This window comes from Bos taurus, chromosome 15 (assembly GCF_002263795.3).
Source record: "Bos taurus isolate L1 Dominette 01449 registration number 42190680 breed Hereford chromosome 15, ARS-UCD2.0, whole genome shotgun sequence".
NCBI lineage: Eukaryota > Metazoa > Chordata > Mammalia > Artiodactyla > Bovidae > Bos > Bos taurus.
This window is the reverse complement of record NC_037342.1, coordinates 63,682,702-63,701,751: the sequence shown is the minus strand read 5'-3', so window position 1 is coordinate 63,701,751 and position 19,050 is coordinate 63,682,702. Positions and strand designations below refer to the sequence as shown.

At 40.1% G+C, this 19,050-nt stretch overlaps 2 protein-coding genes across 10 annotated transcripts in view; one reads left to right on the top strand and one right to left on the bottom strand.

The window, feature by feature from the left end:
- TCP11L1 (t-complex 11 like 1) overlaps positions 1–15,992 on the bottom strand; it is a 33,458-nt gene extending 17,466 nt beyond the window's left edge. For 4 of the 9 annotated variants that reach the window (XR_009490573.1, XM_005216273.5, XM_005216278.5 and 1 more), the window contains exons 1-5: positions 15,946–15,992; positions 12,890–13,076; positions 3,872–4,004; positions 2,583–2,703; positions 1,580–1,800 (exon numbers count right to left, since the gene is read on the bottom strand). Coding sequence is in view for 8 of the 9 variants with exons in the window: in XM_005216273.5 (XP_005216330.1) it covers positions 1,580–1,800; positions 2,583–2,703; positions 3,872–4,004; positions 12,890–13,052 (638 nt within the window). In the remaining variant the exon portion in view is untranslated. The other 5 variants (XM_005216274.4, XM_005216275.5, NM_001205472.1 and 2 more) reach the window with 5 other exon arrangements.
- Positions 14,603–18,959, top strand: LOC132342274 (uncharacterized). Its single transcript, XM_059875029.1, has 3 exons — positions 14,603–14,644; positions 15,511–16,103; positions 16,776–18,959. The coding sequence occupies exons 1-3, from the start codon at positions 14,603–14,605 to the stop codon at positions 16,915–16,917; spliced, it is 777 nt and encodes a 258-aa protein (XP_059731012.1). The 3' UTR covers positions 16,918–18,959.
- Positions 18,960–19,050: the final 91 nt, after the last annotated feature.

Sequence of the window (19,050 nt, the reverse complement as noted above, 5' to 3'; positions counted from 1 at the left end):
CAAGAAGAGTTACAATATCAACCACGAGCAGACAGCTCAGAAATGTGGGAGCCCCCCCCCCAGCTTAAAAGCTCATAACAACTCCAAGGTATGCCTTTTAGGGTGTCTATGGGGGGCATGTCCAGTTACAAGTTACCCCCAACAACTACTAGGCAACACTGCTTATGGGGAAAATAACCTCTGGCTGGTAAATTGCCTGTGGACAGAAAGGAATAATGAACTACAAATACTGGATGGGATACCATACTTGGTATTTCCTCAAGTGGGGAAACTTTTTTTGTTGTTGCTGGGGGTAACTTGTAACTGGACATGCCCCCCATAGACACCCCAGAAGGCATACCTTGGATATATTTTGGAGAAGGCAATGGCACCCCACTCCAGTACTCTTGCCTGGAAAATCCCATGGATGGAGGAGCCTGGTAGGCTGCAGTCCATGGGGTCGCAAAGAGTCGGACAGACTGAGCGACTTCACTTTCACTTTTCACTTTCATGCACTGGAGAAGGAAATGGCAACCCACTCCAGTGTTCTTGCCTGGAGAATCCCAGGGACGGGGGAGCCTGGTGGGCTGCCGTCTATGGGGTCACACAGAGTCGGCCACGACTGAAGCGACTTAGCAGTAGCAGCAGCATATATATTTAGAAATACACAGTCAAAAGACTAAAGGAAATTAATATGGACTGAAAGTTAATAGGATTATTTTAATGTTAAATTTCTTAAATATCCTGGTTGTATTCTGATCATGTGAGAGAATATCCACAATCTCAGGAAGTACTTGCTGAAATAGTTAAGGGTGAAATATAACATCTGACATTAACCGTCAGAAGGTTCATGGAAAAATACACACATACGTGCATACATCCTCAGTGTATGATGGAGCACACTGACTAAATGTTAAAAACCGGTGGATCTGTGTAAGTGTTATATAAGTGTTGCAATTTTTCTGTAGATTTCTAATTTTTTAAAATAAAATGCTGAGGCAAAAAAACTAAAAAAATTTATATATCAATATGACAATAGTGATTGTGCCTTTGTGTGATCAAATTATGGGTGAATTTTTTCCTTTCTACTGTTCTGTAGTTTACAAAATGTTTGCTTTTTAAATAATATTCCATGTGTTTTTGTTCTATTGGATTTATATTGATTTTAGTAAAAAACAGATTTAAATTTTAACTTTTTAAAAATATATGCTAATGATCAGTCTTTGCCTTGATTTGCCTTCGGTCATTTAAAGAGTATACACACTATAACCTCACCCAGAGTCTCAAGTTCACTGTCTTTTCCTCTTTTCCTTCAAGCTTTCCCCTTCTCTTCACTTCCTTTTTTCCCTCCCTCCTTTCTTCTTTAATTATAATCATTATTTTAAAAAATATGGAACACTTCACAGATTTGCAAGTCATCCTTGCCAAGGGATCTGTATTGTTCCCATTTTCGGATATGCGCTGCTGACATAGGCACAACAAAATGTCTGTTTTTAATCTTTTTTTTTTTAAGGCATGAATACTTACACTTGAGGAAGTCTGACTCTGAAAACAGGCTACGTGTTTTAGGTGCCCTGAAGTTGATTAGCACAATACCCACCTGAAAAGGGGCACGATCTCCTTAATGTCCTTTAGTTTCTTCACTTCCTCATCTCGCACAGGCGCACACAGTGTCCCCATCATGCCAATAATGAATTCTGCCAGCTTAGAAATGTCCAGGGCCCCGTTCTCGGCCTCCTGCTTTATCAGATCCAGGTCCAAGACTTCTGTTATCTGGTTTCTCAGTCTAGTGTGACCAGGCAGCAAGAAAGACAGGAGAGTCTACAAGAGAGCACAGCCAAACTCATCAAAGCCTCCTAGGCAGATGGCATTTTTTATCATATGTAAAGGAATTTACAATTACCCAAAAAAGGGCTTACCAACTGTTAGTGTAATGGTGCACATATTTTAAGCTCTTATTCAACAAATCTATAGGAAAACATGTTTACAAATCATTTAGACTAGCTATTTAAGCTTCCATTTAAGCTCTAAGGAAGAAATCAACTGGACATAGGAAGAAAAAAACTGTTAAAAGTGAAAAAAAAAAAAACCCACCACATTAATTAATGTGAGCCTGTGAACCCATGACAAATAGTAATTTCCAGACATATTACTTCTTTGAGAAACTGTTGCTAACGATATTGTAAAAACAGTTCTACCCACCACTTCATATCCCAAAGTCTTTATCCCAAAGTCTGAGTCACTTTCTTTATCCCAAAGTCTGAGTCACTTTTCTGGTCTTTATATATTGAAGGTGTTTATATCTGTTAAGATTTTTATAAATCATCATATTTTATAAAATAACTTTTTTTCTTTAAGTAATTCTGCTTTTAAAAACCTGAACCTTTTTTCATTTATAAGAGTAATGCCCTAGGTTATCATAGCTTGTTTGAAAGTTTTTAAAGGGCAGTAAGCCACAAATACACTAAACCCACATTTCAGCATGCAATTTAAAATCTTCATCCTTCAATTTCTTTAAAGCCTTCTGGTACACTAACACAGAGAGGTGGGCTTAAAAACCCCTAACACACCAGGAAAGCACCACGACTTGCTCTTTGCCTCACCTCTTTGATCTCACCAACAAGCTTGATGGCCCGGTCATACGTTGGGGGGACTTCACTTAGCTGGACACTCAAGCAATCCCAAAAAGCTTTATGGACAATATCCTTTACTCTCTTCTCCAAGCTGGAGGCAAATGGAAAAAAAGCAAATATTGTCTCAAATCACTCTCAAAAGCACAAATTCTATGGGTTTAGAGTGAGAAATTTTTTAAATTATTTGGATGAAGGAAAGAGTTCCCAGACATACTTAAACCAATCACATACCTTATTTTTAGTTAGTGATTTATTTCAATAAGTACCTTTCTTAATAAGTATTTTTTCAATGGAGAGAATAACTTTCTTCTGGTTTGATAGGTGGTATTAGTCCAATTAACAGCCTATACCAGTGCCATATGATAAAAATAACACTGGAAAGCTCAGATCTGTTCATTTAAGTTCCCTGATATCAGAAAATTTCCTAAGATGTTTATGATTAAGTAGTTTAAGACTTTAAACTTGAAGTTTTTTTCCTAAAATTACCCTATTCTCATGTGACATATGGGACAACTGTTTAATTAGGTACCAGATTATAACAATTTATATATATTATTTCAGGAAAGCCAGTCTTTATGTCATGAGAGCAAAACAAGTAATTCTTCACTAGGAACATGAAAAAGTGCTATCCTTGCAGAACATACAAGAAACATTTGTAAAGTCCTATTTAGAAGCCTCACGTGGGAGACACTGTAGCTTGCTGACTCAGCAGTCACTGCTCTGTCAACAGAAACCCAAGTTTTTCATGGTACTTTCACAATTATAATAGGAAATGTTTTTTTTTCCTTCTTGAGACAACCCATCTTTTAACAGTGTATCTTACAATCAATAGAATTTCAGATTCAACACAATATGGGCCAGGTGCTAGGTAGGGATAGAGAATAAAGTACAGTCCTTGTCTCTGAGGAGTTTACAATCTGGTAACGAAAGACAGTAAACCAACAACTACAGTACAATGTGACAGTTACAAAGAAGAAATGAAGGAAACAGTACTATGAACACACAAAAGGAGGCAGCTAAATGCTATGACGGGGGAGACACTAACATGGAAGACCTCCAGACCTTTTATTTACATTGTCAAGAATCAGTGGTCCTGAGATACACTTTCAAACTCTGATAACTCCAAGGATAAGGAATATTTTTTAGCAACATACAAAAGGAAAAATATTTTAGAATATATACATCAAGTGAAGAAAATATTTCCAGAACTGGGAAATGGCAATGTCCTACTAAACAAGATAACTCAGTAACCACCTTACCTGTCTTCTGGTAACTCAACGGGTTTAATCTGAAAGTCTCCATTTATAACAATCTCATGGGCTAGGGCCATGTTAGTGACTCCTTTCGCTGTCTCTAGAAGTTCTTCTACTGTCACGAATCGAGGAGGACTAGCTGTAACAAAAGTCTGGTGTAAGAGGTTTGCTCCTCTAAATTAGGATTTTCTCCTAAAATTTTTATTAATTTTAGAAAGCAGTGTTTCTCCTACTAGCTAACAGCTAATAATTTCAGTTATGCCTCTACTTATGAAAATATTCTGGCTATTTCAAACAAGAGAATTGTACCTATTTCATATTCATTTTTTTCTTTTAACCTAGAATCCTAAAAGCAGAGATCATTTACAATACTCAAAACATTTTTCCCCCCTTGGTAAAACTGGTCAATGGCAAATGATTACAATAAATGAAAACTTAGAAAAACTTTTTAAAGTTACTGATTATCACTTTCCCAACAAGCTGAGAATTTATTTTCTAATCCCTAAACCTCCTGTCCACCCTAAATAGAAAAAAAGACACCAGATTTAAGATCTCCTCTTTTGTTCCCATTAGCAGTTTACTTTTCACTCCATCATTAACACTGTGCCACAAATGAAGTGAAGTCGCTCAGTCGTGTCCGACTCTTTGTGACCCCATGAACTGTAGCCCACCAGGCTCCTCCATCCATGGAATTTTCCAGGCAAGAGTAATGGAGTGGGTTGCCATTTCCTTCTCCAGGGGATCTTCCTGACCCAGGGATCTCCTGCATTGCAGACAGGCGCTTTACCGTCTGAGCCACCAGGGAAGCCCCTGGTGCCATGAATGAATCTCCCCAAATAAAAACAGCAGTGAGTACTTTAGGGTGCCAGGGGCTGTTTAAACAATGCTAAAACTACTTCTGGGATACTAGGGCAATATAAGAATTCAGAGATCGACAGATGAACAAATCAGAGTCCGTGTGACACAAGAATTTCTGGAATGCAGGCCCAACGAACCAAAAACCTCAGTTATGTTTGATTTCTCCCTTTCCACCACTGTTAGCCAGGTCCAGTGAGTTTTATTTCTGTATCACCTGTGGCAATACCCTCATAATGGCTTTCTGTTCTTCTCTTTCTTTTGATAAAGTTTGAGACTTAAATTCCAGGGGGGAGAAAAAAAACAAAACTCATAAATCTCCTCAGGTGTTCTAAGCCAAGGAACACAGGGAAATTCCTATGCTTAAAAAGTCAGTGATTACTACATGTGTGTTTTTGGTATATCAATTATACCTTAATAAAGCTATTTTTTTTTTTTTTTTTTTTAAGCCCATGACAGAGGATCTTTAACTTAAAATCAGGGAGAGAGCTTATGCTGGCCCCCCTCCAGGTTTCTGATTTAGCCTGTCTGGGGCGGGGCTGGAGAACTACATTTCTTGGAAGATTCCACCTGATACTGAAACCATACTCTGAGAGCACTGGCCTGGAGGATGATTATATTAATTTTACACAATGGTGATAAATCTGGGCTTAAAATGGCACTGGTTTCCACATGGTTTAACAGCTGTAAAAATCTTGCTAGGTCACTGAAAAGTTATTTTCTCCCTTCTTTCCCTTTTTTCATTTGCTCACCAGAAAAAGGAATCAAATCTAAGAGCTGGTCATATCCTGTCTGGTAAAAATCTTTTTTTAGTCATGTAAGGGGAAGTTGAAAAACTTCACAAAATTCTTTTCAGCATTTTCAGAGAATAGTAATAAAAATAATAAATAAAATTGAGTTTGTGGATATCAGTAAAATGCAATGAATATCCAAAATCAAGGCCCAACAGATCTTTTCAATTCTCAGTATTACTTAGCTGTCAATTTCTACCAAATTGATCTACTGATAAAATGAAATTCCAGTCAAAATCCCAGCAAGGTTTTTGTTGAAATTGCCAAATGGACTCTTAAACTTGGATGGAAATGTACCGGACCTAGACAGGTCAAACTATTTTGGAAAAGAAATTTGGAGGCCTTATACTGACTGATTTAAAGAAAAGCAATAATAATTAAGACAGCATGTGGGAATTCCCTGGTGGTCCAGTGGTTGGGACTGCATACTTTCATTGCAAGGGAAACAGGTTCCATCCCTGGTCGGGGAACTAAAATGCCATATGCCGCAAGACGTTAAAGAAAAAAAGCAAAAAAGACTGTGTGCGCCTGGCATGACACAAGATATTCAGATGAACTGAAGAGAGCAGAGGATCCCAAACTAGACTGGGACACACACATACATATGTATGGAAAGTGAAAGTGTTATTCCCTCAGTTGTATCTGACTCTTTTGCCACCCATGGACTATAGCCAGCCAAGCTCCTCTGTCCATGGGATTTTCCAGGCAAGAATACTGGAGTGGGTAGCCATTCACTTCTCCAGGGAATCTTCTGGATCCAGGGATCGAACCCAGGTTTCCTGCACTGCAGGCAGATTCTTTACCATCTGAGCCACCAGGGAAGTACATATATATATTTGTGGTCAATAAGGGGAGATTAGTTTTTTCATCAAATTGTGCTGAAACAATCAGAAATCTATTTGTAAAAAAATTACCCTTGACCCTTACCTCAAATGATAAATAAAAACTAACTCAAAATGAGTTTCACAGCTAAATATAAAAACTAAGACTATACAACTTCTAGGAGAAAACACAGGCCAAAATCTTTGCGATCTTGGAATAGGCAAAATAGATAAGATACAAAAAGCTCAAAATACAAAAGAAAATTTATAAATTAAACACAAAAGTTAAAACTTTTGCTCTGTGAAAGACTATATTAAGAAAATGAAAAGGCATGCCACAGATGGAAGAAAATATTTATGAAACAAATATTGGATAAAGGACTTGTAACCAGAATATATAAAGAACTTTTACAACTAAATAATAGGAGACAACCAGTACCAAATGGCAAAAGATTTGAACATTTCTACGAAGCAGATAAACAAATGGCCAGTCAGAGCATGAATGGTCAACATCATTACGATCATCATTAATCATAAAGGAAATGCAAATCAAAACCAGACAGATACCACTATCCACACCTACTAAATGAACCAAAATTAAAGAGACTAATTCTACCAAGTGTTGGCACAGATGTGGAATAACTGCACTCTCATACATAAGTGGTAGGGATGCCAAATGGTACAGCCACTTTGGAAAAGAGGCTCTTGGTTTCTCATAAACTAAAACATACACTTATCACCTGATCTAGCAACCTTGCTCATAGGTGTTAACCCAAGAAAGTGGAGAACATTATGGCCATTTAAAGATCTGTACTCAAAAGCTCATAACCGTCAAAATGTCCATAAACCACAAAATGGATAAACAATTGTCGCACGACCTCACCAGGGAACACTACTCAGCAATAAAAAAGGAACAAAGTACTGACACGTGCAACAACACAGATGAGTCTGAAAAATACCGCCCCTGGGAGGGTCAGATACAAAAAAGTACATACAGGAGAGTCTGTTTCTATGAAACTGTAAAAATGGCAACATTACAGCGACAGAAAGCAGATTAGGGCTGCTAAGAGCTGGCACTGGGGGAGTGGGAAGATTCACTGCAAAGGGACACAAGAGAATATTGAGAAGTGATAGAAATATTCTAGCAGCTCATGATTGTGGTCGTAGTGACAAAACTGTACATGTATTATCAAAACTCATCACTTAGAATTGGTGAATTTTATTATATATAGATTATACCTCAATAAAGTTGATTGAAAATTGTAAGGCACTCAGTAAGGATATGCGCATGTGCACGCTCTCTCTCTCTTTCTCTATATATATACACACACACACACATTGTTAGTAAATTTCTTCAAGATAGTGTTTTCTGTTGCCACTTATCAGAAGATGGAGCTTTCACTGTGATATACTCAGTATCAGAACTCCACTGAGTTCTTTTACTTTTATAAAGAAATTCACAGACTGTCACCAGGGCTTCCAAGTTTTGTTTAAACCTTGGTTTTGCAAAAATATTCAAATGTCTGACCATCTTAAATTTATGAAAATCACAGAAACATATCATGTTCTCTCATAAGTTTACTACATATTTTTTTCAACAATTTTAGGCATTTGGGTAATTGATAAATTAGGTAATTGATAAATAAGGCAGTTAATACACTACCTAGTCATGAAATGCAGTGGACAGAGCAAGTCAGGAAGAAATTCAGCTCTCTCCAGACTGTGCAGTGTAAGCCTTGAACAAGTCACTTAAATGTTTAAGGCTCACTGTTTCCTAATATGGAAAAAGAAGATAAGACTGAGGGATGTTCTAGAAAAGACTGAGATTCTTTCCAGTTACAGGCAAGTGAATCTTCATTGTTTTGGGCCTATGTGGGACAAAACAGCTTGTACCAAGTGCTGAGACCATGAGACAACCAGGAAGAAGAAAGTTTTCAGGACCTGTCCAAGTTAAAGGCTACTTAAAAATTAGACTGATTAATGGAGGGTGTTTGATCAAGAAAGATGCAATTCTAAGACATGACCAGGGTATATTACATGTATAGGTTATTCATTGCATGCTAATCATAGGGTTGTGGGGTGGGTTTGTTGGGTTTTTTGTTTTTATTTTTGTTTTGAGAGTTCAGTCCCTGGGTAGGGAAGATCCCCTGGAGAAGGGAATGGCAACTGACTCCAGTATTCTTGCCTGGAGAATTCCACGGACAGAGGAGCCTGGTGGGGCTACAGTCCATGGGGTTACAAAGAGTCAGACAAGACTGAAGCAATTAACATACAACACATATGGAATTAACAGATACAAACTACTATACAAGCAACAAGGATTCACTATTTAGCACAGGGAACTATATTTAATACCTTGTAATAACTATCAAGGAAAATAACCTGAAACATATATATATATATAACTGAATCACTAGCTGGACACCTGAAACTAACATAATATTGTATTAATAAATCAACTATACTTCAATTTTCAAAAAATCACCATTAGAATAAAAGGGTAATATTGGTGCAAGACAGATCCACTGGTAAAGGCTAAAATCAGTGAGTTGAAGTTTAAGCAGAAACAGGATATTTGCAAAGTCACACAGTACTGCAGGGCTTCCCTAGTGGCTCAGCGGTCAAGAATCTGCCTGCCAATGCAGGAGATGCAGGTTTGATCCCTAGGTCAGGAAGACTCTTAGACAAGGAAATGGCAACCCACTCTAGGGCTTCCCTGGTGGCTCAGATGGTAAAGAATCTGCCTACAATGCAGGAGACCTGGGTTCAATTCCTGGGTTGGGAAGATCCCCTGGAGAACGGAATGGCAACCCACTCCCGAATTCTTGCCTGGAAAATGTCATGGACAGAGGAACCTGGTGGGCTATAGTCCAAGGGGTCACAAGAGAGTCATGACTCAGTGACTAAACAGCAACAATAACAACAAAAGTACTGTAAGCAGATAGGGTAGGTGGTCCCAGAGAAAAAGAACCAGGCACGATTCTCTTGATATAAGAAGCCATTTTGACCTAAGCCACTTTGTGATTTAAGCCTGGCCACAATGCTTGCCCTTGAGCAAATCTCAGTAATTCTGTAAGATAAACATTATGATCCAATATCTGATATCTTTGAGTTCTGTAGGAACTAAGGCCCCCAACCCAGGTGGAGGAGGGTAACTATCTGCTGAGATGGAAGTCTGGTTAGAACTGAGGGAATGTCACCATGGTGACCTTTTCTGACCCTCCTGGCTTCAATCATCAGGGGCTTCAGCTCTGGCAACCTTTATCCCAATTCCATGCAGAAGTCTCTGGTCAAGCCCCTTCATGAATATGAGGTACCCTTGGCTTAAAATTTCCCTAGTTTTGCTGTTGAGGGAGAAATTGCTTCGGAAAAGATCCCTGGTATTCTCCTTACTTGCTGCAAATAATAAATCCTCCCTTTTCCCACAAATAAATAAATAAAGTATTTGGAAGTAGAGAAACTTATGGGAAACATTAAGTTACAGTTGACTGATCCTTACTCTAAGGATCTCTATGTTTAAAGAATTAATTTTTTTAGAACCAAATAACCGCCTCAGATCAGTGCCAACTAATTCTGACAAGGCCAGCCATTTTTCCTTTTTTATATTCTGTATCAGCTATTAAACGTTATACGTGCAGGGTAAGCGGGTGAGGGTGTTCTCCCCACACCACCAAGCAATTCTCGGATACCAGACAAGTGTGCTGCAATTCTGACACTACCTACCTGGAGATAGTATCAGATTCCACAGGTTAAGGACACAGTCCCACAAGACTCCGCCCCCCGCCCCGCCTCCCCCCCACCCCCCGCCGCTTACTTTCAGAGGACAGTCCCAACTCCAGGGTGTCACCTGTGCTTCTGACAGACTGGCTGTGGATGGGAAGTTCCAACAACCCCTCACCCCCTTTTATTCGATTAATTTGCTGGAACAGCTCACAGAACTCAAAGAAACATTTTACTTACTAGATTACTGGTTTATTATAAAAGGATGTAACTCAGAAACAGCCAAATAGAAGAGAAGCACAGGGCAAGGTATGGGGAGGCGGGGCGCCACTCCTCCAGTGCCTCCATGGCCTCACTAGCCCAGAAGCTCTCGGAACCCCGTCCTTCTGGAGTTTTCTCTCGGCTTCACTACATAGGCAAACTTGATAAAATAAATGGCCACTGGCAACTGTACAACCTCTAGCTCCTCCCTCCTCCCCAGAGGTGGGAGGGAAGGATGGGTAGGATTCAAAGTTCCGACCCTCTAATCTCAAGATTGAGTCCCCTTAGGTTAGGCTGTGCCTCATTAGAGTAACAAAAGACATCTTTCTAGCTCTCATCACTCAGGAGATTCAAGTAGTTTAGAAGTTCTGAGCCAGTAACCAAACATATTTCCCATTATAAATTACAGCATCACAGTTACCAACAGTATTTCTATCATTCAAACATTACTCTGTATTTTACTTTGCAAGTCTAAAGGCTATCTTTTTGCTTTTAATTTGTAGAACCCCAGATGTGATGCAGGGAAAGATTGAAGGCAGGAGGAGAAGGGAACGACAGAGGACGAGATGGTTGGATGGCATCACTGACTCAATGGACATGAATTTGAGTAAGCTCCGCGAGATGGTGAAGGACAGGGAAGCCTGGCGTGCTGCAGTCTATGGGGTCACAAAGAGTTGGTCATGATTGAGCCACTGAACACAAAGATGTGATTTTAGAGTTACTTTCAACTCATTAGCTATACATTTACACAGTTTGGGAGAAATGTCTGCAGATAACTAATTTCATATTTTATAAATTCTTTTTTATGCTCTCTGCAAGCAGTGATGCCTCCTGACCTGGTCCCCAAACTCCGGGGTGGCAGTTTTACCACTGGAGTCCGTAGCTCTATTCCTACCTATTATTTCAAGGAAAAAAGGGCAAGAAAGCCAGAAACAATATAGTTAGTCATTGATTTTAAACCTCATTTTGATATGGAACTGTGAGAATTTAAAGAAAGCTTTTCTGACCTTTCTAGAAAAATATATATACACAGATACGTTGATACACCTTTTTGACTCTTCCTGGATTCCCCAACACTTGATCATAGGTCTCAGGATAAGCTGCCTTAAGGACATAACTACATACAATGTCAACTAATACAGTCTAGTGCTGGCTTGACATTAATTTGGAATCATGCCATCAGACTGACAAGATGCCATAGGCAAGGCCATTAATCAAAGAACTGAAGATTCTAATCCAAAGGTACTTCTTTACCAGAAACTATAAGTGATAACACTACCATACTGGCCATCAACACCATATTACAGCCATCTCCTGGGTATCTTAAAATGCAACAGATGAAGGGATTTTCCTGGTGGTCCAGTGGTTAGGCTCTGCACTTTCACTGCCAAGGCTGTCGGGTCCCTGTTTGGGGAACTAAGATCCCACAAGTCACATGACATGGCCAAAGAATTTTTTAATAATAAATAAATGCAGTATGTTAGTAGCAGTAGTACTAACAACTAGTGTTTATCAAGCATTTATTATATGAAGACACTGTTGTAAGAGCTTTATATGAATTCATTTAGTCTTTACAATGACCCTATGAGATAAGCATATTTTCCTCCTTTTAAAAATGAGAAAACAGATGAAACTTTCTAACTATACGTTGGAGACAAGGTGTAACACAACCACATTAGACTGTTATTAACAGCATGTTTTCTTCCCTGAATACAATGTGACCTAGTAGTATATTTATCAAAATCTATTCGATGATAAATTACAATAAAATGGGGTCCACCAATGTCTGCTTTAAGAATACCATGTTGACTAATAAATTACCTGGGAGGGGCTTTTACCATTTTAATAGAAACATACCTTAAACTCCCAAATGTCTGTACTTTTTGCAAACATGAAGGATTACTGATCATTTGTACTTTAAAGAGATAATATCAACACTGACATTCTTAGACCATGACAATCCCTCTTAAAACTTTCATTTTTGGACTCACTTCAAAAACCCTGAGTATTCCTAATAAAAGACATGAGTTGGAGCATCTGCTGGGAATACTTGCGGAAATTGCCATCCTCTCATTGGCAAGGCCTGCTTCCTGCCAGGGATCTGAAGTGACTTCACCACACACAGTTAGTACACTGAATCCCCTCATCCTTGTGGGAACGATGCCCCCAGGCAGTGAAGTTAGGGTGTGGTGAACTCACAGTCAAAAACTTTTTTTTTTAACCTGCACAAGCACAGACCTGGCTAGAACCTTTCAAAACACTCTTAATTAAAGCTGCAATTTTCACTCCACCCTGTTTCTCAGAGCATTTCAGATAAATTGGAATGTCACTGAGGCTGGAGGAAAACAGCAATATTCTGAACATTATTCTAAAATGTGAGTTTCTCATGCAATTGAAAATCCATAAGTGACTGGGCTGTTAATTGTAAAACGGTTGCTATACTTAAATGCTAATTATTGGCAATTCTATCATACTATTAGAACCTAGCTCAAGGCCACATGTACAAGGAAGGATAATAAAAATATCATCCAAAAACAATGAAGATAAGGCTTCTAACCAAAGTCAAATGTGCTTACAGTGAGGTCTTTGCACTCTTTGGGTGCTTGGAGAGCCCGACTTGATTTTTTTCTGTAAAGCTTCATCAGAAACTTCCACAGCATCTTCAAGGCCTTGCTCAGAATCACTTGATTTTGATTTTCCTGCTTCGTTTATATTGGACTTGTCAAGGTTTTCAGACATTCTCAATTAAGTTCATTCACTTTCCTAGAGGGAAAAAAAAAAAATGAACCAAAATGTTCTTGCTCTGACACTAACTGGCAGTGTGACTCTAAGCAAATGATTTAATCTCTTTGGGTTTCAGATTTCTCACCTGTAAAATAAATGGGCTTGCTAAGATCTTATCCTTATCCCACTGTAATATTCTACTTCCATGATTAAACAGATCACTTGTAAATGACACTTGTAACTATCAAATTCATGGACCTATACTTCAGAGAGTAACAACTTCGAATATTTTGTCCCAATTTGAGTACCATGTCACGAGAACATGGCCTTAACACTATAAACTGCCTGCTTGTATTTTAATCCATCAGTGATTTAATTCTTAAATTCTTTCATACCTGAGAGCTGAAAGGAAGACTCTGAAAATAATGCTTTTCACCAGCGTTCAAAGTAAATATACACTGGACTGAGATGTTGGTTCCCCAATCCTATTATGTGGATAAGACACCCGGGGATGACAAATAGAAGGCACAATCTCATGCAGCATTTAAGAAAAATGTGTGGGGCAAATATTTTTATTAATCCCTTGCCAGTCAGCAGGAAAAGATGGTGAGTAAAGTAGGAAGTTGCAAACCACCATAATGTATATGGTTGGTTGGGGTGTTAACTGTCTTAGGTGCTGATTAGAAGAGGACTAACGCTTAACATGTTGGTTTGGGCTAGTTAATAAAGGCCTAGAATAAAGGCCTTATTTACTATAAATGTTTCCTATCAAGTTTTTTTCCCCTAATTTTTTTTATTGAGTTCTTTATTCCTAATGGGCTTCCTAGTAAAGGAAAAGAAAGACACAATGTTTTCTGCATTTATAATACTGAAAATAATTAGCATCTGTACTAGTAGCACTTGAAGACCACAAAATATTTTCATAAGCACTAATTAGACTTTATTACACACCTGGAAGGTAATCCAAGGATCAAAAGAAATGTTGACCATTTTCAGGAGGTTTGGCAGACTCCTTTCTGCACATTAGAAGAATCACTTGATATAATTATCTGAACATCAGATAAACCCATTAAACAAAAAGAAGTTACTGGAACTGACATTTTCAGGCCTGTATTATTAATATGAAGGTTGCTTTAATGTCATTCCTTTTTAACCTTCCAGCATCCCACTCCAGACACCCATCTCCTCTGTCCTAAATCCTGTCTGGCTCTGGAAATGCTCCAAGAACCAAAAGGTAACATTACCAGCATCTTCTATGAAAGGACAAACAAAAACACTTCTAATTTTATCCTCTTCACATGTTGGGAATGAGCTGAGGATGAAGTAACTCATTCTGTGCAATAAGGAGAAAATGCAATTTCCAGGTCTTTTAATATTCAGTTTAGTAAACTAACCCATCTTTCTAAGATTTGGTTCAAGACCTATCCCTTCACAGGTCACTTGCCCAACCTCACCAGTGTTTGCTCCTTTCTCTGAACGCCTATAGGGATGGATGTTAGACATCTGGCATTCATCATTGCCTTAAAGACAACTCAAAATATGCAAATTTAAATAGGAATAGAACGATGAAAAGGCATGGTCGAGAGACATTCTTACAAGGAAATACAGTTAAACTTAAGCCTTAATGGCATTATGAAATCACTAAGCAGGAGAAACTAATTCTTCCCGGAAGGAGGTTGGGATAACCTTCCAGAAAAGGTGATATTTGAGCCTGTCTTTTTGAAAAGAGTAGGATTTCACTCAATTAAAAAACATTTGGAGGGAATTCCCTGGCGGTCCAGTAATTAAGGACTAGGCACTTCCACTGCAAGGGGACTTTGTTGGGGAACTAAAAAGCCATTCGGGTACAGCCAAAAAAAAAAAATCAAACACAAAACATCTGGAGGAAGAGAAGGTGAAAAGGGCGGCGTTTCACTTAAAGGGCAGGAGCAAAGGCAAATGAAAATACGCAGAACAAGCAGCAGGTGACAAAGGAGCGATGAGTTAGGATTAGATCGTAAAATTGCTAGTTCTTCTTAATAAAAAAAAAAACCCAAAACAAAACTCTTCACCTACATTTTTAACTTCTTACAGGCCAGACCAACCACATTCCCCACATATGCTCCACACATATATCCCCCGAACAGATACCCATTAAGTATTTACTGATAGCTGTCATCTATTTAAAGTCAGTTTATGCGGGAGGGCTGGGCGTTAGTCTCAGACATACCTGGGTTCCAATTCTGGCTCTTTATTAGCTGTGTTAACTTCCGTTTCCTCATCTGTAAAACGCAGCTACCTACCTCCTGGGTTTGGGGGAAGTGTCAATGACAGGACGTGCATAACGACAGCTGGTGCACAACCGGCTTCCAAAAATGGTAACTATAATTAGAGGGCTATATAGGACGCAGCGAGGAACCATTTAACTGCATGCAGTGTGCTCATTCATTCAATCCCCAACTCCTGCCATGCCTAAAAAGGGAACCGAGGGTAGGAGGATCCTCGCACTTGCCGTGAAGACTGTCTGAGCCTCACGCCGAGCCCAAGCTGCTCTCAAGAGTCTCCCCAGGAGAAAGGGTCTTTCAGCAACAGCAAGAAGCTCTGTCCAACGCCGGCGAGAAACCCTTTCCCCAGCACTCGGCGCCACGCACGCCCAGCGTCCGGATTCCGTTGTAAACAACTGTTTGGGCCTGAGAGGGAGTGGCCGGGCCGGGAGCTAGCGAGGCGCGCCTGGAGGGTGGCCTCGAGGGGCGGGACAAAGGCCGCGCTAAGCCTCAACCTGCCCGCTGTGTCTGCCTCTTCCTCGCCTCCACCCGACATCACTGGGCCCCGGTCGACGGAAAACGGCGAAGCAGCGTCTGCAATCTCGATCTCGTCCCTGGCGTGCGGGCTCCGCAGGGCTGCCAGCCTGCGCATCCGCTTCCCTCACCTGCTCCGGAGTGGGCGTCTTCCCTCCTGCCGCTCGGCCGGGGATCTGGCGGCGGCGGAGGCGGGGAGGATGCGCGGCGGGAAGGGCCGGTTCAACCTCTGCCCCCCGGAGGCCGCATCCCTCGCTGCGCTGCGAGCGGTCCTCCCCGCCGGGCTCGGGTGGGTAGCGGCCAGCGCGGCGGCTCCTCAGTGTCGGGTAGCGGGAGGAAGCGCTCAGCCGGGAGGCGCCTGTCCCACGTAGGGCGTCGCCATGTTCCCTTACGGAAAGGCGGGAGGTGCGGCCGGGTGCCAGCTGCGGGGGCCCAGTGGGCTGTGACTCGGAGCCGGGAGGCCCCCGCCCCAGAGAAGGGCGGCGCCATGTTTCTGTACGGAAAAACGGGCTGCGGGGCAGGCGGCGCGGAGGCAGTCGAGGAAGGCGAAAGGATTGGCTGTTTCGGTGCAAAGCCTTCCCCGTCCTGGTTTTCAAATTTAAATATTACATCATGGTTTACAGCCACGTTATTTGTTCCCCTCCCCTCGTTTTTGGTTGTTAAAAAAAAAAAGTCATGCCCACCACCGGGATGGCCAAATTTCATTTTAACGGCACAGATTCGATTTGGTTTGAGTCATCTCTTTTATCTAAGCGGTCGCTACTGTGTCGACGGCAAGAGCGAGATCTTCGCCCTGAAAAGATGGAAGGCAAGGAGGCAAAGACGTCTCACGAGGGTTCAACTCGGTTTAGAGAGCTCAGAAACACAGCACTCAGCATTTTATGTGCCATATGTATTCTAGAAAGTAAACACACCGTGTTAAGACAAGCTTGTTCTGAAGCCTCCTTCCCCTTTGTCTCAGGTGCCCGGGCCGTGGCTGTCGCAGCCCTGAACAGTTGCTGATCCAAGAAAACCATGCTTTTCTCAGCCTGTATAGTAAGACAGCAAACTACACGAATAGAAATCGTTGTGAGGGGTCTATCTTCAAAAGTAAAAGTTCATAACTTTTATCTGTTCTTTTGAAAAATGCTTTAAGAATGAACATCAAACATGTGTGCCTTAAAATGAAGGTAACAATCAAGCCTCTTACCTGAAGCCTATAAACTTGTTAAATAACTAGAACAAAACAAGCTGGAGTGGAATTAGGAGTTGCTTTCAAATGCCACTTCTAAATAGATCACACATGGGCAGTTATTCCTACGTTAAAGTAAGAATTTTTCCTGAAACACAGTTCTCAGAAGAGGATTCACTTTGAGGGGGGAGGGGGGTGCCATAAGATATTAACTGGAACTAAGATTTAGGAAGAAAACATTCAGTTCTCACTTCAGAGTCTAGACGAATATACTTTTTGGTGTTGATGTTAAGTTGCTAAGGTGACTCTCTATGACCCCTTGGACAGCACCATGCCAGGCCTCTCTGTCCTCCACTATCTCCCAGAGTTTGCTCAATTCATGTCCATTAGTCGGTAATGCTATATAATCATTGCATCCTCTGCCACCCCTTCTCCTTTTGCCTTTGATCTTTCCCAGCATCAGGGTCTTTTTCAATGAGTCAGCTCTTCACATCAAGTGGCCAAAGTATTGGAACTTCAGCATCAGTCCTTCCAATATACCATAGTCTCTAAATTAGCTGTTCCCTTCTCCAGGGGATCTTCCAACCCAGGGATCAAACCCAGGTTCCCCACATTGCAGGCAGATTCTTTACCAGCTGAGCAAGGGAAGCCCTTCAGATCAGGGCTTACCATAAACATGACCAATTTTCTTAAAACTTTACGCTTATGAAGTTTGAGGTAAACTGTGGTTTTACTAGATTGTCCATGAAATTAACATTGTATTAGAATGCTGCTGCTTCTAGGACCATGAATATAACTAAAAAATTCTGTCTTCCCCTGAAGGAGAGCTGTTAGTTTTGTTGCCAAATAATGATGTTTATTCCATTATGTGCAAAATAAAAGTTGCAAATCAGGAAGTACACACACTGTTGCTCCGTCAGCTGTGGTCTCACCACATTTTAAGTAGTTTGTTTCTAAAAACTTCCTCACTCAAATCATGAACTGTTTTCTCTTTCACTTCACTGTAGAGAGCTGCCTTCCTTTCCTGCCTATGCAACAAAGCAAAATACACATCACAAAAGAACCCACCTGACACAACTATTCCTTACTTTATTAGAATTATATTACGTACTATAGATGAGTCCTCAACTTTTTCCTTTTTAAAGACTAGCCAGAACACATGTATACCTGTGGCAGATTCATTTTGATATATGGCAAAACCAATACAATATTGTAAAGTTAAAAAATAAAATAAATTAAAAAAAAAAAAAAGACTAGCCAGTATATCTTTGAAAACAAAAGACTGACATGCTAGCATATTTGGTACATCATTTTAGTTTTCCTACCCCTCATTAAAACTGTGAATTTAAAATTCAGTCTCATTTTAATCTTTTGGTTTTATTATTGTAAAGATGCATAAATTTAAAACTGTATTATACGTTACAAGTATTATACTGCATGTCTACTTCACAAGTGTATTGTGTCAGTGCAGTGCAGTTGTTCCAAAATAACTATTAACTGAATAAAAAGTTGTTGAGACATTAGTTCTAATGACTAATTTACAAGGAATGAAGGACACAGAGGAACATGATAAAGGATAGTACAGGCTTGCAGTCAGCTAAATCCAGATTGTGGGGAACTCAAGAACAGCCGACCAGGTTTACTGAATAACAAACAGAGAGAAAAGAAGGGAGGAGAGACAAAGAGAAAAACCTATAAAGATTTAAGAAGCACATTAACCAATTGCAATGTATGAACTCTGTTGGGATCCCTACGTAAATGTCACCGTCATTTGAGATCAGAAACTGTGAACACTGACTGCATTTTTGAAGATATTAAGGAATTGTGACTTTGTGTGTGTATAATAATGATACTGGGGTTATGTTTTTAATGTCCTTATCTTTTAGTCATATATACTGAAATCTTATAGATGAAGTGATAGCATGTATGAAATCTGCTGAGGTGGGAGCCCAGAATAAACAAGACTGGCCATGAGTTGACAACTGTTGAAACTGGATGATGAATACATGAAGGGCTCATTATTCTATTCTCCCCATATTTATGTATGTTTGAAATTATACACAAT